Source organism: Pelmatolapia mariae, linkage group LG10_11 (assembly GCF_036321145.2).
Source record: "Pelmatolapia mariae isolate MD_Pm_ZW linkage group LG10_11, Pm_UMD_F_2, whole genome shotgun sequence".
NCBI classification, from domain to species: Eukaryota; Metazoa; Chordata; class Actinopteri; order Cichliformes; family Cichlidae; genus Pelmatolapia; species Pelmatolapia mariae.
The window spans coordinates 56,399,341-56,423,763 of NC_086236.1; the positions used below are offsets into that span (position 1 = coordinate 56,399,341).

Sequence of the window (24,423 nt, forward strand, 5' to 3'; positions counted from 1 at the left end):
TTGATGATGAACCTAAATTTAAAATCTATTTTATTAATATTTGTTTGCATTTTTTAAGGTTTTGTGTTTACTTTATACTTTATTGATTAAGTAATCTAGAAGAACAGCCTCTTTACAGTTCCTGCTAGTGGTGCAGGCTCGCCCGCCGGATCCCCCTCGGCTTCCTCCCCTGCAACCATCAAACCAACCGCCTCGCTCTCTGGCTCTCTCAAATTCTCTCTCCACCCCTCTCGCTCTCTCTTTCCTTGGCACGGCACACGGGGCTTATGTGTCTTGTACTGTACGGAGAGAGAGAGAGAGAGGGAGCTCTACACTGGGTGACGTCACCTCTCCCATGGCGTCACATTGACGTAGCGCATACCAAGAGCTCTGTGTGGAGGCAGAGCCCACATAAATGCACTATTTGACTTTCTCCCCTCAGACGGCGCACATAAACAAACGCGCGTTACAAGAGCACACTTTGCAAAGCACCCATCAGCACTGACACACTCAGCAGCACGGGGACGGACGCAGACTCGCTCCTTAGAGCCACTCGGGAGTTTGATGATTTCATTTTTATTTCATTTTCTACTTTTTATACTTTAGAAAAAGTAAGTGGAAGGAACGGAACTTTTTTTTCCTTTTCTTTTTCTAATGCCAACGAATCCAGCGCCTCTCCGACATCACTAAGAGTGCTTTTATTATTATTTTTCTTTCCTGTCATTATTTTAACTCTTTGTGGTTGTTCTGGATGGAAAACGGATACTTCACGCGAAGTTATTAGCCTACTACATGTAAAGACGGAACCGCTACAGCAAACAAGTAAGTAAACTGAATGAATGAATGAATCTGTAGCGCTCTGCCTCACATCTTGGCGAAAACACGCAGAAAGAAGATAACCCTCAGCTGTACGTATTCAGTTTTTCCCCCACCTAAATCAAAAGCCATGATGGATTTACTACTCTAACAACATCTGTGCGCGTGCTGCTCAACTTTGTGCGCCTAACCTGTTGCTGCTCACGTCAGCCACCGGCACACGCGTGTTGCCGGTCATGTTTGTCCGCCTGTGCCTATGTGCGGGGTCTCCGACGGCGAATGAGGCTGAACTCTGAATTTAATTTGCGCTGGAGAAGGTATCGTATCCTTTCCGGTTGTCATGGAAATGAGATGCCTCTCACTCTCACAATGAATAGTGGAGTCGGACGCACAAATGGTCTGAGTGGAGAGCGGTGTAACCTACATTCAGGCAGGAGCTCGGAGAGGAGACTTAATGCTCTTTGATTTCAATTCATGGTGTGTTTGGGTTTTGTGTGTGTGTGTGTGGTGTCTTATCGGAGTTTTTTTGTTTGTTTGTTTGTTTTTTAAATTTTTAAGTTTTTGAGGGGGTGGTGTCTTTTTATAAAATGTATGTATATAAATATATATATGTGTGTGTGTGTGTGTGTGTGTGTGTGTGTGTGTGTGTGTGTGTGTGTGTGTGTGTGTGTGTGTGTTTGTGAGGTTGTGGGTGTGTTTGAGTTTAGATATCGCTCGGCTGATAGTCTGTGCCGGACTGCGCTATGATTTAACCTCCAGTAACATGGAGTGAGCGTACAGTTAGCATTAACCCGTATATAATAAAACTGGCCAAAGATACACTGGTACTCAAATTGCCTCCGAATTTCATGAGCCATGTATCGCAGAAAAAACACCCTCAACCATAAAGCCACAACAACATTTCTGAAGCCCACCGTGAAGCATGCTCCAGCAGCTATCGTGCCTCTTGGCCAGTCACGTAGTTTATAATAATAAGCTGACAACACCGGGTTGAGGTACTTAAGTAAGTTGCTGGTTTTACCTTCTTTTCCCCCCTCAGTTCCCTCACACACACTCAGGTTTACGCATACACGCACGAACGCGCGCACGCAGGCTCCAGTGACAGGCTCCCACTCAGGGCTGATTTACAGTAGGCTAGGCTACTCGCATATTTCTCTGCTCTCTCCTTTATGTCCTTTCTTTTCTCTGTTTCTGTTTGCTGGAAGCCTCGCGCTGTCCGGGGTTATTGGTGCGAGGGGGCTACCGGGGGCTACCGGCGCTCCGGGGCGCGTGCTTTGCAGCTCTTATGTCGTTCTCTTGGTTACCGGTGCGCGCAGGGCCAGAGCCCCACCGGCCGGCTCGGTCTGAGAATAAAGTAGGGGGGGCGGGTTCATTAAAAAAAAAGTAAGAAAAAGGCAGAATGTCTCACTTTGTACAAAAATAAGTTTGTTTGAAGTAAAAACACTTCATCTTCATCTCTTTAACTCCCCTCGGTGGCTCTGATTAGAGCGCAGTTACGGGTTTAGCTTCACAACTTTATGTAATAATGAGATGACTTCAGCTTATTTTAAATGGACTCTCGTTTGTGCTGTTACTGTAACAAAATCATTTTTCAGGCCTAAAGGGGTCTCTTTTTTTCTCTCAGTGCTCAAATGGCTCCATACACAATTGAATAATGGCTTAACTGTTCCAAATCAGCCCTAATCAAATAAATGTTATACAGCTTGACTTGTTTGTTTACTCTGGTTTGTGCTTTTTTGTTTATTCCAACCTATTTGGGGGCTGTTGGGAGGGATTACATCTATATAAAAGCCATATTCCGACAAAAGAACCACCGACAGGGGGTTCGTGGGTGTCCATTAAATCCTTTGAGAAGTGGTTTAAAGTTCGGTGAAAAGTGGCTACTGACATGAAGCTGCAGGTGCTCCTAGTCTTGATCCGTATGAGGGTTGTGGGTTGTCACCAAGCTGTTTTGCGATACACACAGGGAGACTGCGTGGTCTTCTCAACTTGACCGTCTCATAGAGGGGGTCTGTGTGTGGCGGAGAGAGAGCCACAGTGAGAGAGAGACAGAGTATATAGGAGTGTGTTACAGAAAGGGGGCGCTCTGGGCCTTGAAATCCTCCGGCCACGGTGCACCCTGCTGCAGTGAGAGGGAGTCGGAGGCGCACGGCGCACAGGAGCCCGCTGGTCTGGTTTCAGGTCCGACTCACAGTTTTCTAGATTTCTCTCTCCCCTCTGGATGAACCCTGAGCAGGCGAATGCGGTGGTGATCAGAGGCAAGAAAAGCGATGGCCCGGAGGCACTGGCGCAAGCTGCTTTTATAAAAGTTGTCACTTTTGTAGGTGTGTATTGTGATATATATATTTTTTCATTATTATTATTTTGTTTCAGAAGTCGTGCATAGTTTGTTGACTGGTGGAATTTCTGTTTTGCGGTGCAAAATATCTGTTAGGCAGTAATTATAATAATAATAATAACGGCGAAGACGTTAGTGCTAAAATGAAACCTGTCGCCCACGTAGGCAAAGTTTTGAAATGAACCCAAAGTCCTCAGTTGTGGTTCTCTTTGTAGGATGCACTCAGTGACATATTTATTGTCAGAATTGCGCTGTGTTGGATGTAAAAGTCTAAATCTTATCCCTAATTTGCCTTCCAGCGTGTGCACTGGTAGTTATTTGAATTTGTGCCGTCTCAGCGCAGTGCTTTACATCCCCTGTTATCTCTTTCTACTGCTTTTAAACCCGATAAACTGACTGCAGATGAGATTTTTGTGCCAATAACGATTTGCTTTTGAGATGAAACGAACGCTTTTCTGGTTGTCTTTAAATTGTGCAAAATGTTTCTCTGTCCGATTTTTTTCTGAAAGTGTGAGGAAATTTTGAACACCGAATTTGAATTTGCTGAAGTTTGTGGAAGCAATTTAAACAAAGGTCTCCATTCTTGAGGGAGAAAAAAAAGAAAGAAATTTTCGCTTCTCTTTGAGTAATCTTTTTTTTTTTTAAGTCTTTACGAGCGTTTGAGACACTTACCTGATTATTCAGCCTGCCACTGGCTTTAACACAGCCATGTCTCACCCAGGCACAGGTTCGGAAGAGCGCGCCCAGCCGAGCTCGGAGCCCCGGCGGTCGGACACTTCCTTAGCGACGCCCGCCGAGCCCTCCCCGCTCCAGGAGCCCTGCCCCGGCCGCAGCCACGCCACCCCTAAATCCCGGACACCCAGCACCATTCAGCGCGAGGCTCTTTCACCAGGTACAGAAACAAGCGCTCAGTCTGTCTTCACTTTCATCTCACCCTTTTTTCTTTCTTTCTTTTTTAATCTCTTTCTCATCTGATGCTTTTGTAACGAGTGCAGCGGCTCTGACACTTTCATTTCGTGTTGCTGTTGTGGAGTGCTTGGTGATATGAGTCGGGTGATTGTTTTATTGTGGGGAAAAAAGGAAAAAAAACAACATTCCCAAAAATTGAAAAAAAAGTATATATATATATATATATATATATATATATATATATATATATATATATATATATATATATATATATATATATATATATAATTTTTATTTAGTAGTTTAAAACACAGGGGTTAGATCTGAATATCAGCTGGTAGGCAGTCGTTTTATTTATGTGTTTATTTATGCTCTTTTACTCCTGTTAAAGGTCAAAATATGAGTTGAAGTTTCCTGAATGTTCTGGTGATCTTTTGTTTGTGCTGCAGCCGTGAGCCCATGTGTATGTGTGTGGGCTGATTTTGTCTGGCAAGTGAGCTGACATTTCAGTCATTAAGATAAGACAATTCTGAGGCCAGGCACACCTATATCCAAAACCTGGAGGCGAAATGTGAATCATATATATATTTATATATAATACAATCACACACACATGTGTGTGTGTGTGTGTGTGTGTGAATTTTGTCCATTATAATTCAATAGAGAAACTAGACTGTATAACCTGAAGTAACTAGTTGTGTGAGTGTGTCTCTGTGCTCTGTGTGTTGTTGTTTTTTTTGTTATTTTTGTGTGCACAGTGTAAAGGGAAAAAAGTAAAAATCACTCTACTCATTGTGGGACGCTGACTCCCCGAAAATGTTTTATAGTTTATTGATATAAAAAAATCTGTGTTTTTGTAATTTATGTCTGCACCTTCATGTTTTCATTTGTTAGATCTATGGCATTCTGACAATGAACAAGCGCACTCAGTTATTGGAACAGCTGCAGTTTGTCCAGTTGAAATGCACACCTCGAGGTTAGAGACTGTTTCCCTTTGCCTCACTATGCTGCACCACCTGTGTCTGACTCTGCTTGGGTTGTCTGTCCTCTTGCTTGCACACACACACACACACACACACACACACACACACACACACACACACACACACACACACACACACACACAAACAGACTTCAATGCAAGTGTCATAAAGGCGACCCGATGGTGGTATTGGACTTTTGAGAATACCCTACACTGACTTGCTTTGGTGACATTAACAACTAAGAAGCTCCGGTGATGGATCTCTATTTGCACTTGTGGTGAGTGTGTAAGAGAGGATGCAAGCTTGTAAGCATGGGTGTGTGAGTGAAGGTTAGGCACGCCAACAAAAGTCAAATAACGAAGACAGTGAGACACTCGCAGAGACAAGTGGTTTTACAGGTTTTCAGGATAAGGGTGTATGCTTTTGGTAGAATGAACATATACAAGTCCATGTTGACATCTTGAACATTATAAGCGGATGAACACACGTGGTGGTGGTGTGTGTGTGTGTACGAGAAAGAATTTCTTTACTCACCCGACAGAAAAACATCACACTACTTTGTAGCCTTTCTACCCTTTTCTCTCTCATTCTTTCATCTCTTCACAGAAAAACCAGAAATTTACCATATTTAAATATAAACATGTGCATGTGCCACGTGCTGTAAGTCTTGCACACATTTCCACACTAATGGCCACTAATCTGAGGCTTGACCTACTGACACAACACAGAGAGCCACAACCTTTACCACTGTACTCTCCTTTTTCAGTTTTTTTTCTTTCTCTGGTTCTCTTCCTCCTCTGATGCCTAATCAGTTTAAAAAAAAAAAAAAAAGGTCTTTAGGTATAGCCCAGAAAGGCCCCATGACGCCCTTAATGCTGCATGTGTGTTTTTCCACGTGGGTTGAAGAGCTGGTCACTCGCAGAAGAAGAAAAAAAAATCTTGATGACGTCAAGCACACGTATGCCTACAGCTTGACTCATATCCTCAATTAAAATAAAAAGAAAGAAAGAAATGTAGCGGCTTAATGAGCCTGCTGATACACTATGCTGGTGTATTTAATGGTTAATATAAAAATTAATAACAATTATTTCAAAGAAAAAATATTTATAGTAAATAATTTTTTTTTAATTTATTTATCTCAATATATATATATATATTTTTTAATCAGGACTATTTTCCTTTTTTTCTTGCTTTATAAATAGATAAAAGTTCAGGTGAGACCGCTTGGGCGGAGGTATTTGTGAACGCTTTAACAACTGCAGGACCAATATATCCCGTATTTGACTAGACAAACATGACGTACAGGGAAAGGGGGCGATTACGGCAGAGCGCGCGCATGCTGGGCGTCAATGGGAGCAGCGCAGTGTTGACAGTTCCCTGCTCGGGAGCGACGAGCAAACACCACAAAACACTGCCTGCGCTGACACTCATGACTGATTATTATTATGCACACACACACACACACACACACATGTGCAGACGCACGCAAACGCAGGTGTTGTATATTACGTAAGAGTTTTGATAAAACCATATAGTCCACACACACACACAGAAACGATGAGCTGGTGGCCTGTTGCTGTAGCAGAATTAAATCAAGGGGGAAAAGTGAAGACATGCCGACTGGCGTCTGCAGCAGTTAGAGGAAATATCTGTGTCTGCGTGTCCGTCTTTATCTCAGTGTGCGTGTGCATGAGAGGGTGTGCGTGCACGCGTGTGTGTGAAGGGTCTGTGCAGCAAGCATCCAGCACCACCATGGGGTTCCATTATTATTTAATGTTATCTCATCTGCTTTTCCATCTGACTAACCAGAATACACACACACACATACAGATTCTTGTATTTGAGCTCGCTCTGACCGCTTCACTTCAGAATCATCAACTGCAGCTTCTCTAACTTGACTAACTAGGAAAATCAGCAATGTTCGAAGTTTTGTGTGTGTGTGTGTGTGTGTGTTTCAGTATTCAGGGTTTTTTTTTTTCTTTTTTTTTGCTGTACTTACTCAGTGCAAGTGCAAGAAGTGTTAACAGCAGAAATGGGTGTAAATTGCATCAAATGGAAAGATTTGGTTAAAGCTTTTCACAGCCTCTTCATTGAAAGAAAAACTTTTATAACACTCTGCAAACTGCCTGTTCCAATAGAGCTGTGCAGATTGTTTTTGTTTCTTTTTTTTTCTTTTTTTTTTAATGGTTGACCCTGTTTAGTGTTACCACTGTGTGCATGTGCATCCAATAGAGTCTGCCTGTATCCTGCAGATTTACTGAACATGAAGCCCTGCTTCTCTGATTAAATCACCGTTTGTAAAATGTCATAAATTCTTCTTCTCTGCCCAGTGATTGTTGCTATATAGCTGTACCCTACTAACATGGGAATGTGAAGCTTTTGGGATACATGTGGTCTGATGTGCCACGCAGCTCTAACCTGCGTGTGTGCTCTGTTTCCTCCGACAGATATGCCCTGTGTGCAGGCTCAGTACGGGCCGGCCCCTCCAGGCTCAGCCTACTCTGGCCAGTCCTTCAGCTACCAGAGTGAAAGCTACAGCTCTGACCTCATGACCCCCGACTACACCAAGCTGGACCTGGGTGGGGGTGAGATCTCTGCAGCTGCCACCACCTCTCTCCCAAGCTTCAATGTCTTTGTGGACGGGAGCTACGAGCCTAAGTCCTCGTGCCTCTACCAGATGCCCACACACAGGCCCACCATCAAAAAGGAGGAGGAGAGCTACCCAACTGCCCCACCCCTGGAGGCCATGTCCTCCTCCACCATGTACTTTAAACAGTCTCCCCCTTCCACTCCGACCACCCCATCTCTGCCACCCCAGCCGGGCACCTCCTTCCTGTGGGGGGAGGAGCACCCCCTGGCTCCTTCTCACCCTCACTCTCTACCTTCCAGCCTGGAGACCGGCCCCCTCAAGTCCCCCCGTTTTCCGCACTTCTACCAGCATTCGCCGCCCCACAGTGGAGGCAGCGTCGGCGGTTATGACAGCCTGGGAGGAGGGCTGGTTCGCACCTCTTCTTCCTCCTCTTCCTCCTCATCATCAGTTTCCCATCCTCACGTCCCACCCCTGGAGCAGCCCATGTACCAGCTGCACCGCGGAGCAGGGAGCAGCAGCCTCGCCTTTCGCTCCCTGGCACTTGGACCTTGTGGCCCTCTACTAGCAGACAGCTTGCCCTCTCCACCCCCGCGTGGCCCACAGGGAGAGGGAACCTGTGCGGTGTGTGGAGACAACGCGGCTTGCCAGCACTACGGCGTACGCACATGTGAGGGCTGCAAAGGCTTCTTCAAGGTAAAAAAAAAAACAACCCACAGCTATTATTAAAGTCTTCCTCTAGTTTCAACCTTTCTGGTCTTTGCTTTTCTTTTGTTTTCTTGTACTTCTGGGTCTTGTGGTTTCTAATAAGACATCACGCACCTGTCCCTCAATTGTATCCCTCTGCATCTTTTGAAGTATTCCCTCTTGTTTCTAACCTCTCACATTCATAACAGACTTTCCATCTTTAAAATCTCAGCCAGAATCTGTGAACTGGCTGCAAGCAGACTGACGTATTTAAGTCGGAGCAGTTTGCTAGCATTTGCCTTGCTCCCACTCTACACCCTTCTCTGTACTCTCTAAATCGTCTTTAGAGTCATTGCGAAAGCACAACACACCCACAGGGGTCGTTTCTCCCAGCAACCAAGTGGGCAAAGTGTGCATAAGCACTGGCTCTGTGTATATGTGTGCGTGTGTGTTTGTGATTGCTTGTGTTGCATGAGAACACAGGATGATAAAAACACATATTCTCTCCAAAATAACAGCCGTGTTCAGGAGCTCAGATACTCAGAAATAACGCGGTGTGCGAGCACGTAATGGTGAAGGAATCCTTCTTGAAATCAGTTTTCTGACGGCGTGTTTTTAGTCAATTGGCGGCCACGAATTTGACCACAATTCTCTTGCATAATGCTCAACCCGATATGAATCTGTTTGAAATTTGGTCCCTCAAGTGATTCAACCTAACACTTCTGAACCTGCTGTCTCACATCCCATGTTACCGCACGTGCTAACGCGCTGACAACACACTTTAACACAACCCAAGAGCCGGTTTTTAGTCAGACTCATTTTCCATTTTCCTCATGCTGCAAGTCATAAAATACAACAGACGTGACAAGCGAGATATTATATTGCTGTGCATGTGCGCGTATACATATATATTTGAGGCTTAGTGGCACATCACTTGGAATTACAGTGAACTCGCACTCGGTGACAGTGGAGTAATTCATTTGCACAGTTTTTGAATTAAAACATTTTCCGGCACACTTGTTAAGCATTCTATTGGCTGCACGAGACAAGAGAGTTAAAATTAAGAGACAGCAAGAAGGAGGGTGCACACACCGAGGTAATTGAATAATGCCTCTGGTAGGTGGAAATGAATTATCCTTCCTTTCAATTAGTTTCACAATTTGTTTTTATTTAGTAATTAATGAAAGCAGCGTCTGGTGGCAGCAGGCTGCGGGCTGTCTGCTCGCTGCAGTGTTCCCTCCGCAGCCACAAAGCCTGTCAAACCTCGCTATGTTTCCTTTACACTCCCTCTCTCACACATACACACACACATACACACACATATGCAGATGCAGCGAGCCATCCCCGCCTCACGCAACATATGCAGGCAACCACACATATAGAAAAACATACTGTAACATGTGTTTTTTTCACACTGTTACCCCGTGAATCCAGGATGCAGCGGCAGCAGCAGAAACTAAATCGTGTCTCTCACACACACCTGCTCCTTGTTCACATATTCTCAGGCACATCACCTCCATTATCCTGATGGTTTTATTGTGCCCGAAAAATATTTTCCTGATTATATTTAATTATCCATGAATAGTTATTACGCATTAAACCGTTGTAGAGGCTTGCTGTAAATTATTGTTATTTCATTAGTGCAATTTGAAGCACATTTTCCCCGTGAATTAATTTTAGCTCTTAAACAAGTCAGGTTTTTTTTTTTTTTTGGTTTTTTTTTTGGCATGTTTATTATTTTGAATAATGTGTTCCATTCACGGGTTTCCATTAATTTAGTGAACCTATTCAGTATTTCAATTTTTAAAATAAAATAAAAAACTATTCCAACTGTTAGTATAATACATTATGTTATCAAAAAAAAGAACATTAAAGTCCCCTGTTTCCATGCACCCACTGTACTAACCAACCGGTGAGCTGTTTTAGTCCTGCTTTCATCAAGCAAAAAACACAGGGTCAGCTCTGTTCACTACACACTGTTTTAGTTTTCCAGGGCTTGCTTGGTATGTTAGTCATAGAAATTATGGTAAGCATCCGTGTGCTGGTGAAGATAATTGGAAAAACAAGCTCGGAAACGTGTAAGCTGATCATATAAACCCAGTGTGTAGGATTTTAGAGTTATAAAAACAGTAAAGTCAGCTCACGGATACAGATGTCTACATGTGTTTTTGCACTTTTTTGACGGCAGAAACTGAGAATCAGTGGTCGGAAGCAACCAGAGGGGGGGTTGGGATTTAAGATGGGGTGGAGAGGGCAAAGTCCCTCAAGGCTTTTAATTTAAGCCGAGGCTATTAGTACATGTTACATGTCAAGAATCTGTCTCTGCACGCCTCCGTCCGTCCCCTACAACAGCTACAGTATCTGCACTCCTGTCAGAATACTTTCAATTGTGAATGTGCTTTCAGTGCACACCACTCATTCCTCAATTCTGACTCAACATCTAACTGAAACTTTTTCACTTTAATTAAGTTCCTGCCCACAGAAACAATATGGCCTGGTGCAAAGTAAATTTTAAATTTGTCATTTTAATGAAATTTGGGGTAAACACGAGGAAAAATGACAGGGAAGATTAAATTAATTGAACTAGAACAAAGTGTACTACACACACACACACACACACATGTATGTATATTTACACATCACATCAGAGACTAGTTATAGCTTTGAAGCTTTGATAGTGACTCCAGTCATCGTTTTTGCTGATTATTAGAAAGCAAAGTCACAAGAGCCCCAACCAACACACACACACACACAAACGCAGACACACGGATGATAACAGACAGACAGAGAAGAGAAAGGGCCAGCGCTCGCTCATGAGAGCTTAATTTATCGAGCCCTTAATTGATGATTGCAAACTCAGGCTTTTCTTGGAAACAGACATCTAAATTAAGCCTGAGGTCACTGAAGAATTTCCTCCTTGAACAAACAGCAGGGTTAACTTAGCTTATAGACTACTCCACTTTCACCTTTATGCGCACACCGCCTTTATGCGCACCGCCCAGCACACCGCCAGGGAAACCGGAGATTTTAAAGTTTCAGGGAGGAAAACACAAAAAAAAAGAGTCACAGTTATCTTTAGAACACGCTCCGGGCGTGTTCGCGTGGGCTTTACTGTTGGTCAGTATCGGGAAAAATCGCGTAAATGACTCCGAACCTCTTTAAAAGTGTAAATAAAAGTTTGCGCACGGAAGCCTTGTGCGTCATTCAGCCTTCCTCATGTTTAGTCCGGACTCCATTTAACTGGATGCATCCCACCCCCACCCCCCTTTCTCAACCACATTAATGACCATAACTTACTTATCCTCGCGCGCACGGGTCGCCGACCATTGAAGGGATGAAAGGAGACATTCACAGCGATCTGCGGTGCCATGGCAACGACTCTCATCCGGCACTGGCGCCCATTACGCGTCGGTTCCGCACTCGCGCCGAAGCATATGGAATAATTGGTGTGTTATTGGTCTCCAGGGGGGGACGGGCATGTGCGGCGCGAGGGGTTCCTAATTGGATTTATTTGTTTTGATGTGTTTTAGAAGCGTTAAAGAAGCCGTGGCACTTCCGTTATGTGTAAATTACAGTTCAGTTGTAGGCGCTGCCTGAGTGGAGTGCTGGAGTCACGGCGGGTAAACGCGGTGGTAAAGTGAGTATTTGTGAGGGTTTTACGGTGTTGTCATCGCAGGTTCACCCCAGAGTTTAATCTCCTGTCAGACACGAGCAGCGTGGCCCCTTCAGGCCTCACTGGAACTGATAATGTCGGTCTGCGGTCTGCTCCTGCTGCGAGTGAAGAACTTCGTGCTTTTACTGGGACGGTCCGTTCAAAATATTGCCTTCAAACACGACTTCACGCGGTCACGAGCGCGCAGGATTGGCCCCATAGATGCGCGCGCACTACAGTCTCACTTATTGTCCTCCCTGTATTCGCTGAGCCCCCCTCTCCACTCCCTCCCACGTGGCCCGTTTCTGATTTCATTTTAATAAGGTCAGTAATAATCGCGCGAGCCAGCGGAGGAGAAAACAGCTCCCGCGGGGCCCATTGAGAGAGGCGCGATGCGCGAGGCCCCGAAGGTGCCACGAGCTGACCCGCGAGCTTCACAAACAATCTGATCAGGCAGCTTTCGCGGCCGCTCGTCCCCCACCCCTCTCCACCTCACCCACCCAACTCTACCCCGTCTCGCGGGACCCGCCTCCGCACGCCACGCGCTGGATCTCTATTGTCAGCTGCGGCGCTAATAAAATTGTCCCTCCTGCAGGCGAGGCTTGTTGGGAAATTAATTTTATCTAATTATACTGATGTCACCGCCGCCTTTCAGCGCGTAATTAAAATCTGACCTGCGAGCTTCGCTTTCATTCTTTGACGGGCAAGGAAAGAGAGAGAGAAATTGAATTAAACAAATCAAATATTAGGTGTTGATTGTGTTTGGAGGCTGATTATCGGCATGCCTGTTTCTTCTTTCTCCAGCGCACCGTGCAGAAAAACGCCAAGTATGTCTGTCTGGCCAGTAAGAACTGTCCTGTGGACAAGAGGAGACGCAACCGCTGCCAGTACTGCCGCTTTCAGAAGTGTCTGAGTGTGGGGATGGTGAAGGAAGGTAGGAGATCACACACCTGAATCCACACACATACACATAAACAGACACATATGCACACAACTGCTTCAATGCAAGTGTCATAAAGGCGACCCGATGGTGGTATTGGACTCTTGAGAGTTAATCCTGATAATGCAACACTAATCAGACCTGTAGTCAGTGATCATAGCCCCCGTCTCTGCAGTCAGTGGTTAATAGGCCGGTAATGGCCCGGCCTGTGGTAACATCACACAACTGTCTATGCAGAAACGCCTGTCTGTGGTTGGAAGAAAGTATGATACACATCATACCAATTAGTCCCTGCCACCTTTAAAGCCCCTGAGTTCAGTGTTGTTTAGAAGAGCCTCAAAGCTGACCATCTTACTCAAAGATTCTCCCATTATGTCATCATGTTCACCACATCTGATGCGTTGACTGTTGCTGCATAGTGCACACACACAGACAGACACGTTTCGATGATGTGTAGAATCAGCGTGACACTCAAACTACCCCCGTTCCCATGAGGTTTGTCACCTGTCTCACACCCTGTAATACCCCCACCCACATATCCACATGCATAAACGCAAACAAACCCACACAAAATGCATACTGGATGTCTCTGTGTTGCATTGACACACATCCGTCTGCAGCCTGCAGAACAGCTCCACTGCCATCTGCTGGCTCGTGGCCTCCTGTGTGTGGAGATCGTGGCAATGTTGGGAGCACTCCTGCAGAGAGCTCTCCCAACCTTTTAGGCGTTATTTCGCTGTGATGAAAAGCTGATATCAAGCCGGTCAGCTGGAGGGTAGAACTTGACTGTGCATGCAGAGTTAGTATTTCCACGTCCAACTCAAAAACCTCTTGCCTTCTGTGTTTCTCTGTTTCAGTGGTGCGTACTGACAGCTTGAAGGGGCGCAGAGGTCGTCTGCCTTCCAAACCAAAGAGCCCCCTGCAGACGGAGGCATCTCCTCCTTCTCCACCCCTCAGCCTCCTCTCTGCTCTGCTCAGGGCTTATTCTCACTGCACACCTCGTGACCTTGACTACAGCCAGGTAACCCATGCCCTTAACAATTAATTTCAACTGGAGAAATGCATTAGTTTATTGACGAATACAGATAGTTTACAAGTTCTTTCAGTAATTTCTCTTCTTTTCTTGATCTTCAGTTCAGCGCTGCCGACCCTCCATCCTCCTCCTCGGACGTAGAACACATCCACCTCTTCTACAGGCTACTCACCATCTCGATGGAGACCACAAGGTGCTGGGCGGAGAGGCTGCCCGGCTTCTCCGAGCTTCAGCGTGACGATCAGAACCTGCTCATAGACTCCGCCTTCCTGGAGCTGTTTGTGCTGCGATTGGCTCACAGGTAAGGAGGCAGAAATGGAGCCTCTTTTAACACCTGTTTTAAACTTGGCTCTCCACTCCTATGCACACCTCTCAAGCTTTTGAACCACACGGACTTACACTTGTACGGGCAACTTTGTTTTGCTTAGCATCTCAGAAACAAGAGGCACTTAAACCCTTTCCGATTAAAGTACAGTGCGTAACTGTGCTGGCAAAGCTGTGTGCTGCTGTGTTGGTGTATCTCCAGAGTGGGAGGAGTGGAGCTGAGTAATCGCCATATGAACCAAATTATGAATGGAGTCTGTAGCTATGACAGCAGCTACACCCACAGAGTTCCGCTCTGCTCGTCTGATATCTGACGCACAGAGAGATCTGTGTGTGTGTTCTGCGGCTAAAACTGTGCTAACATTGTGAACTGTGAATTGACAAGATCAATTTCCATCTCAAAGTTAGTCAGCTGAGTAACTGAAAAGAGCCGCTGTTATGGAAGGAAATACATATTCAGTTCAGCTGACCGACATAAAAACACAATGGGCTTCATTTACCTCATGCGCCCCCTGATGTATGTGTGTGTGTGTGTGCATGTGTGTTTGAGCGAGAGAGCACGTGTGTGTCTCACTGATGGATACCTGTGGTGCCATTGTGACTGCCCCGGCCCATCTTTGCCTCAGAATTACCCTGGGTTACCAGTTTGCTCTTGCAAGGCATGCGGCTGGTTAAATTTATGGGCAGAAGATGGTGGCGGTGGTGGGGGGCTACAAGCTCATCTCTTTGTCTGCGCTGTCGTCTAGGGCAGAAGACCAACACAGTGAGACACACACACGCACACTTACTCACACTCGCTGATGATGTAGAATCCCAACTTTCTGTCCTCCTCCCAGCGTAGGTCCAGGTGCAGGGTGGGTAGAGGATGGGCGGTGCCATCACAGTCCCAGCAGGAGGGGTGATCAGGCTGGGACTCTGACTCACTCTAAAGGGTGGACTCATAGGGGCCTCTTTCAAACACACGTACACACACAGACACACACTGCTCATCTTCTAATCGGCCAAACTCCCACGGCAGAGAGGAAAATGCACACAAACACAGCGCTGTCTTATTTTCTCCGTCTTCCGTGGGAGCGATGGATGCAGCGGTCCACGCATCTCCTCGCTGACCTCGTGCTGAACCTAGATGCCCCGCAGACCCTCACTCAAGCGTGCGTCTGTGTGCTTGTGAGTGTGTGCTCAGAGTGCATAGAGTAAATTTGCTTCGTTCTTCTGGGCCGGCATTGCTGTAAGCACCCCGTTACCTAACAGTTTCTGTGGTTATTGGTCGATTACCGTGGTGACAGCGTAGTCAGGGGTGAGTGGAATGTGTGGCAGACATCCACCTGTGCTTGTGTGCGTGCGTGCATCTGCCTAGATACGCATCTACCAGCCTGTCTGTGTATTTTTGCTCCAGTGGTATTATCTCACACGGGTGAAATGGTCCTGTGAGATATTATTTGGTCAGCTCTGTGTTAAGAGAGAGATGTTTACTTAATCACAGAAATACAGCCCATATGTTGTGGCAATAACAGGTACTAATATACATCACCAAACGTGCATCGACAAGAACTGTTCACGCTCATGTTCCTGAAATTCTCCAAAAATGCCCCTCTGACGCTAAATTTGAGTTTGCAAAATAGACACAGCAAAAGGCGGCCCGTCAATGTTCATACAAGTTGAGATTATAATAAAGTTTTGAATTTTGACCGATCTCCCCTTCAAGAGGTGTTCTGGAGCAATGCTGTTGATTTTAATCCCTCAAATCACATTGTGCTCCTGTGCCCCTGTGATGCACGCTCGATCAAATCAGCAACACTTCAGCTTGAATTTTATTTCGGGGAAAAGTGAGTAATGACTGTGCTGGTCAGGTTGTCTGTGTTGAATATTCTCCCTCAGATGCCTTCAGGGCATTACAGTCAAATCCTGCGAATTCACGAGGCACAACACGGGGAATGTGGAACGTAAATGACGATCATCCCTCCAGTCGTCTACTGCGGTACCTTTGGTCTTGAATGCTGCAGACCTTTCCACTAAAAACTGCTTTTTTGTTTATAAGAGAAGATCCAGCTTTCATCACCAGCGATGAGCCCCAACATGACCGTGGGGCCAGTTTGACACAGAAGTTAAGTGGTCTGTGTGCAAGTCTGAGGCCCCAGGTGTAATCGCAGGCGCACGAGTGCAGGAGTTCAGAGCAGAACTTCCAGGGAGTGATCTAAAAATATGAATTTTGCTGGCTTCAAAGGTGCTCAATGATATAACTTTGATCAGCCAAGTACAAGTTTTGAGTTTCACATGCGGAACGTTACAGTCGCACCTCGTGCAGCAATGAAAAATTAGGTGAATCTGTTCTGTGAGAGATGTTTGACAAGAAGTCAGGACTTCAACCTCAGCCTAGAGGAGATGATACGAGGGATCGAAATCAAAAACAAATTTGCTGTTCTTCCCCAGCAATAGGTGAGAATAGGTGAGGGGCATCGTTTCTCAACCTCTTCCTGTTATTCACTTTCTTCTCTGTGCTCTCTTCTTGTGATTTCCTGGAAGTACAAAGAATATTTTGGTCCCGATCGCTGGTGCTAATTGTTTTTGATGTTAGTTGTTAATGCTTTCTCATGTATGTGCATGTGTCTGGCCTAACGGCGTGTCTCTTTTGAACTGAGTCTAATTAGACACAAATAGCGTTGCAGTTTACCCTCATAACTGCCAAACCAAAGTTTGTTCAGGGTGCAATTTGAGGCTTTCCTCCCTTTCCACACTAATTCCCCTCTTTGCTCTCACTCTCTTTAATATCATCTGTTTTCCAAGTACACACTTTCTCCCCTAGATCTTCCATCTCTCATAGTTTACCCTTCTTCAACTAAACACAGTTGCAGCTCTCCAAAGAAGAGCGGGCTCCTATTTTAGAGACTAATAGAGACCAGTCATAGCTCTCCATCATCCTCTGCTTGCACTCTCTCTCTCCCTCCTTCTCTGCTTGATGTCAAAGAAGTGGGATGTTGTGTGTCGTGAGTAAGTGATGGTTAAATACATCTGAGAAGACTTTTCATTTCCTTATTAAAACCTTGTGTTTCCACTGCACACCACAGCCTGGGCACATTAAAGCCATAACAGTTTACCTATCTGCAAATATACACACACACACAGAGCAACCCTCTGCCCTAACCCTTCACCCCACCCTGCCACAAGGAAACGCAGGAATGTTTTAAAATGCTGTAATTTGGAAACACAACCTTAATCAGCTGCATGCTTGTGTTTGATGTGTGTCCCGTTTCTGCGTGAGTGCGCACACTGCCAGGTTTCTCATTGTTTTTTATTGTAATTGTTTCCTTGCCCCAGCATCTCAAGCTATATTTACAATACATGAGGGAAAATACAGAGTTTTCTCTGGAAAACGGCGATCTAATCAGTCCACCATCTCCTTCTTTTTTTTTTCCCCTTCCTCTTTCTCTCGGTTCCTCAGGTCGATGCTGTCGGAGGATAAACTAGTGTTCTGCAACGGCTTGGTGCTGCACAGGTTCCAGTGCCTTCGTGGGTTCGGAGAGTGGCTGGACTCCATCCAGGAATTCTCCGCTCACCTCCAGAACCTAAATCTGGATACCTCTGCCTTCGCCTGCCTGGCCGCCCTTGTGCTGCTCACAGGTAACCACAGATTTTCAATCACGAGCTTACTAGCGGGAGGAACGAGAATCAAAGGGTCCTAATTCTGTGGTCGCATATCTGTGCTCAAAGTTATAAACATCGCCTCTCCACTCCTCATAAACACTGGCAATCATATAAGCTGAACATGAATATACAGATAAAACGCTCACACGCTCTCTCTCACACACACACACACACACACACACAGAGCATCTTCCTGTTGTCCAGAGCTTTGCCTCCTGGTGATTCAGTGTGACAGTGATCAGGTGGACACATCCTCTAACGTCAGACACACGCTTAAAGACACACATGTGCATACGTGTTCCCACACATCTCTGCCCCGAAACAAGAACCTGATACCCAGAAGCACCTGCTGCACCTGCCACACACCTGGCCCTCTAATCAGTGTTCATGTGTGAAAAATGAAAGGAGAATCGCAGCCTGCTCTGAGAGCACACACGCTGCAGGCGAGGCAGATTTAGTTTTTGAAGTAACATGCATCAGGCGACAGAGAATAGTCTGCAGTTAAGTGTTTATATTCATCTTTTTAAAACAGTTTTAGGGTGTTGGATGCTGTAAAGCAATGTGCAGGAGCTAAAAAAGAAAAAAAATAATAATTAAATTAAATAAAAAAATCCCCCTCCCCCTGCTCTTAGCTTCCTTATTTCACCCTGCCCCCGCCGCCTCCTCTTCCTCAACCTCTTTCTGTCTGAGCCCTCCAACCCCATCCTCACCCTCTGGGGGAGCACTTAACTCTGTTCCTGATCGACCAGCCCACCGTGGAGCGCGGCTCTGGAATGGCGTCTGCGGTGTTCTCAGTGGCGCTCTGCCACCTCGGCAAAGCACACAGCGCAAAGCCACGACAGAGCCACCAGAGCCACCAGGCGATCGACCGCTTCAGAGTGGCCTGTGCAGAAAGGCAGTCATCGATCTCTCCCCGGGAGCTCACGCTCATAGAGAAAGAAGGGGTAGGGAGAGCGGGAAGAAAGACAGGGAAGCGGAATTGTGTGGCGAGAGGTCTGAAAGCCGCACTGAAAGGAGGGCCGGAGTGACTCTGCAGCGGCAAACACAACAAACAAAAGAGTCACATAAACAAACAGTAAATAAGCTTCGGATAATGGATACCTCAAAGTGAGACGGGTCTTAGTGGCAGCCTCCCCTGCAGCACAGCTCATAGTGCGCCTGTATGTGTGTGTGTTTGTGTTTGGGGGGCTGGACACCCTGTTCTTTGCAGAATGAGTTAGTGTCACATTAAGCCTTGTACGAGTGCCACTGGAGTTGCTATGGGCAGCAGTGTGTGCATTTCTAATTTCATTTTGCTGCTCACAGGGCCAAATAATCAGCTAACTGTTGAGCACTTCTGTTCCGCTCTTTGTCTTAATTTCTTAAATTGCACTGACTTTTTTTTTCTGTGCAAATGTTTAAAAAAAGAAAATAAAAAATGTGCTCATATAGCCGTGCATGTGGATGTACACCAGTGAGAAGGGGGCTTATTAGATTAGACTGAGTATTGATCTGTAGTGAATGAGCCAGGTTAAGGCCTGTTAAGAACATGAGCCATACGGGCTAATGAGGTGGAATTCAATATAAAAGAAGATGTAGCTAATGCTCTTTCAGCTGAATGAGCTCTGATGTATGTATATGTGTGTGTATTTTTTTTCCCCACTGATTTTATTTTGGCCATTTAATGATTATTCTCCTAACATTTCTTTCTCCGTCTTTCTTTCTCGCGAATCTACAGAGCAAGTCCCCGGTCTGAAGGACTCAAAGCGGGTCGAGGAGTTGCAGAATAAAGTGATCTGCTGTCTCAGAGACCACCTGGGCTGCAGCCCTTCATCCTCCTCGTCCAAAGCCGCGCCTTCTCTGAGTCGTATTTTGGGTATAAGGGAAGAGCTTCGTTCCCAGAGGACCCAAGGCCTTCAGCGAATCTTCTACCTGAAGCTGGAGGATCTGGTAGCGCCTCCGCCACTGATTGACAGGTTCCTGGACACTCTGCCCTACTGACGACTCGGGCTAACCACGCAGCAAAATGAACCCACATCACGTCCTGTCAAGGCCTTTCCCCAAAGGAGCATACAAACACACCCAGAAGAGAGAGAAGACGCACTCTCTCTCACTCTCTCTCTCGACTGATGCAGCGCACGGAGAGCCAATCAAATATTTTTGACTCGACGGGGACAACCAAACGAGAGCGCCTTTCACTCAAACGGACTACCAGCTAAATGCTTTTCACCTGTATAAAAGACAATTACTCAAACGCTTTACCACTTTTTATTTGGTCCTCCTGTTTCGCCCCACGCTGGGAGGCGCGGGGGGGGAGGATGATGAGGCTGAGATGGACAGGAGAAAAGTGACTTTTTTTTCTTTTCTTTTTTTGACTGTCCTCGCTCCATCTGGGTTGCAGCTTATTCAGAAAAAACAAAAAACAAAAAAAACAACAAAGAAAGAACCGACGTTTATGAGTACTGTTTATCTGTGTTTCGGCCTGGCTCGTTCTGTCTGAGGACTTCCATTTAGAAAGGAGGGCTGGGAGAGGTGGCGGTGTAAAAGAGAGAGTGCGGGGAGGGGGAGGTGATCGTTCCGAAATGTGCCGACATGTCAGAGGTGGAGCGGCGTAGGCGTAGGTGGGCCGAAATGTTACGACGCAGGACGCAGGTGTTTCATAAACACATGGAAGTGGCTGTTGAGGCGGGCTCTTAATTACAAGTGCAATTCCTTAAGTGCTATCGCGCCACAAAAGGAAGGGATGGAGGAGGAGGAGGGGCAATCTAATTTCAAACTCTAAATTATTTTAATACAAAAACTTGTCCTGTACTGTCAGTAGCTAAAAAGAAAGACAGTCTCCCATCTTGCTTTAGGCAGCAGAGGAGATACTGTGCACTAACGATCGATGACTGAGTCACCCAGACTTGAACTTTCTCTACTATGTGGTTTTTTTTTGTTTGTTTGTTTTATTAACTCAGTTTGAAATCATAGGTTGAGTAGAAGTGTGGAGGAATGAACATGGACAGAAATTGGCTTTGGAAGCACTTACACCCTGAGAAGGGCTAGAAGCACAGACACACACCCTACCTGCTCGCCTGGGGGACAGGGAGAGGAGGGTGCTCGACAGATAGCTGTACGTCCAGGGGTGAAACATTCCACGTTCATGCTCTTTTTCTTTATCGTTTTATATATTGCGGCGGCTGTGTGAGTGTGGAGGACATGATCGCCTACCGTCTTTGTGTGTGCGCTTAGACAAGCCAGGATCGTATGCATGGTGTGTTATAAGCTGTCGAGAGCTGGCATAGCCTGTCAAAACAGCTCGACCTGTGTTTGTGTCTCAGACTGCAGCTCTATGGGAATCTCCCCAGGGCCTCCACCACCCACTCACACCCTCACGATGACGCCGGTTTTAAAATAAAATAAAAAAACAAATTCTATAGATATAAATATATATAAATATATATATATATATATATACAAAACTAATATTTTGAAGTGTTTTTAGCTTTTTCAAATATTGTGGTACGAGTTGTGCATTGTTTTTTGAAGAGAAACAAAAAAAGAGAAAAAAAGTTGCTGTTTTTTCAATGTCCTTCTTTGGTTAGAGTTTCCTGTTCGATATGTTGTTGTTGTTTTTTTCTTTCTCTTTGGTTCACTGGATTTTCTGTGCAGCACTTTGAAATCATAAACTAGTTCTGATTATTCTGACCCCGGCTGTGTCCTGTGTTTTGATTCTTTATAATTCATTGACAAAAAAAAGAAAAAGCACAAACAAAATATTGTTTCCTATATAAGGTAACAAAACATCAAAATTCAGCCACATTTTTACATGTTTTTTTTTTAAGTATGTGTGTGTGTGTGTGTGTGTGTGTGTGTGTGTGTGTGTGTGTGTGTGTGTGTGTGTGTGTGTGTGTGAGAGACTTGTCAGACACAAAAGTCTCTTGACAGGTAAAAGACCTTGTCTCTCTCCTGGGGGACCCTCGGGCTCTCACAGAGAGTAGAGAGGGATTAGGAAAGTGAGGAGGGGGAGGAAGAGGGCGGAGAGAAGAGCTTCATGTTAGCATGAGGTCCAGATCAGCCTCCAGCCTCGTTAAACACCATCGATCGGCACGGTGACATTTCACAGCACATGCCGTCTATACTGTTACCGCCATCACTCACTTGCCGTCCTGCACAACAGCGTTACCACTAACACACACACACTCCCTGTCTCTAACAGCCAGGTGATTGATAGCAACTGTTAGACAATTGTGAACAGCTCTATCTGTGCATGTGTGTGGGGAAAAAAGAAGAAGTGGGTAGAAGCAGAAGAAAGTGCACAAAAAGTTAAGAGTGAGCACACACCACCACATCTTCTGTTTTATGATGTTTAAACTTTCCCCTTTGTGAATAAAATAATCATTTTAGAAAGATGAAGCGCAATGGCTTTCAGTGACACATACTAACCTGGAAATGCCCATAAACATCATCAGCATATTACTTATAATTCTGTGTGTTTGTGAGTGCATGTGGCACATAACAACAAATATCTGTCCAACACTTCATCCTCCTTTGGTTCGGGGGTAGGTGCGTGGGGACTGTGATGTGTTTTTTAATGAGTATGCAGGAAAAAAAAACATTTTTTCTTCTTTTTTTTTTTTTTAAAAAGTAGTGTGATTGTGTACATGCTTAAGAAAATGAATGAAGTGTTAATATTCCTCCTACAACTGTGTTACATGTAAAATAACATGACATGAAGCAGAGAGCATGAAGAGCAAAATCTACGCACACACAGACACACTCACACGCTGAGCTGTCACTCTCCAAACCGATCGATCAGTGCTGACAGATAGCAGATACCCAGAGTCTTAATTAGAGGTCCCATTAGAACATATAGACACACACACACTCACAGATTCAAAGCATGTATTCTTCTGGTTCTCAATTCATAAGTTCTTCTCATAAAGCCATGTATAAACAACTGCAAGCACGTTTTCATGTACACATCAAGAGGGCAGGGAAATTAAAATCATGACTATGTTTATGTAGCGGCTTCAGGTTCATGTCTGCTTTTTGTGGAAGCAGTGTCCTGGCTTATTGGACCACCTGCCGTAGTTAATGTTATTAGAAACACCTGTGCTTTCCTACCATGACTTGTCACAAAGTCTACCATGACAAAAAAACAGGCCCATATCCACCGAGGCATCAGGATGTGCTAATCACACCTGCCACAACAAAAACCAGTAAAGATTCATGAGGTAAGACATGAACGGAGCTCCCTGCTTGCTTCCTCTCCTGCTGACAGACTTCCCGGATTAGACTGAAACAAATGGCACCTGAGTCCTCCTGGGACCCCAAACGACACATGTTTAAACACACACAGTGGTGTTTCATTCACGCCAAATCACTGATTCTGACTATTCACTTAAACCGGTGGTGTCAAACATAAGGCCCAGGGCCCAGAATTGGCCCATCAAAGACTCTAAACCGGCCCACTGGACAGCTTTGGAAAATGTGAAGGAGAAATTATGTTTTACAATGGTTTAAAAAAAAAAAAGGAAAAATTCTTTGTTTTATACCTAAATCACAGTCTGAGCAACAAGCCAGCAGAACATTTCCTGTAATTTTACAGATTTATTTCTTACAGTTTAAGCCCAAAGAGTCATGCTGACACATTTCTTTCATTTCCTACAGCAGCCGTTCTTTATCGTGTAGAAAAACTGGGAACTGCTGATGTAATTACATGTAATTTTCGTATATTATAACTGACAGAAAGGGCAGTTTTACTGGTCCAACCCACTTGATATAAATGAGTTTGACATCCCTGACATAAACATAACCTCACAGCAAGTCTTCACCTTAGACCTGAATGATTTACATAACGGGACATGCTTCTTCTTTGTAAGTACCCTTGATGTGCCCACATCAAGGGTACAACTTACACACGCCCAGACACCTCCTCCTCCTCCTTCTCTCTCTCTCTCTCTCTCTCTCTGTCTCCACGAACACAGAAACAGAAACATTTTTGATGATGATTTGCTATTTAGGCTGTCAGCTCTATTCCCTCCTCCCCCTCAGTCTGCAAGTCTGGGAGTCCCCTGAAAGTGGACAGACACACTTGCATAAACACAAGCAAACACATATGAGCACAGACACGCGCGCGCGCACACACACACACACACACACACACATTAACAACATGTGTACAGCACCAGGGGAAATCCCCTGTAGCTGGGGACTGTGTGCTGTGGCCCTTCGCATTGGAGCATCCGCTGAGGGAAGAGTGTGTGGGGGGTTGGCCTAAATGTCAAAGGTAAAAGGTGCTGAAGAATAGAAGTGGAAACATGCAATAGACCCACTCACGCTGGCTGATCTCACAGTAGAGGAGGGGGAACCCCAGTCTTTCTTCCAAACGCAACACAGACAAAAAATATCACATCTAATGTTTCCTTCCACAGGATTGATGCTGTTTCACGCACGGTAAAAAGCTGTGTGGAAGACGCGCAAGTGTGAAAAATCTAGCATTTCTAACTCGTATTTATTTATTTGTAGCACGTGTTCATTTTATTTTAAATGTCTGGCTGGCAAAAAAC

The 24,423-nt window shown here is 45.2% G+C and overlaps 1 protein-coding gene across 3 annotated transcripts; it reads left to right on the top strand.

The window, feature by feature from the left end:
* The first annotated feature begins 422 nt into the window (after nt 1–422).
* Nucleotides 423–21,519, top strand: nr4a3 (nuclear receptor subfamily 4, group A, member 3). Of its 3 annotated transcripts, none has more exons than XM_063485777.1 (8): nt 423–801; nt 3,855–4,025; nt 7,473–8,308; nt 12,756–12,885; nt 13,749–13,912; nt 14,026–14,225; nt 17,688–17,866; nt 19,608–21,519. In XM_063485777.1, the coding sequence occupies exons 3-8, from the start codon at nt 7,475–7,477 to the stop codon at nt 19,868–19,870; spliced, it is 1,770 nt and encodes a 589-aa protein (XP_063341847.1). In that variant the 5' UTR covers nt 423–801; nt 3,855–4,025; nt 7,473–7,474; the 3' UTR covers nt 19,871–21,519. The 3 variants fall into 3 exon arrangements, with proteins under 3 accessions (XP_063341847.1, XP_063341844.1, XP_063341845.1); XM_063485774.1 differs by lacking the exon at nt 423–801 and adding an exon at nt 3,011–3,119; XM_063485775.1 differs by lacking the exon at nt 423–801 and adding an exon at nt 4,937–5,018 and having other exon boundaries at nt 3,956–4,025.
* The last annotated feature ends 2,904 nt before the right edge of the window (nt 21,520–24,423 follow it).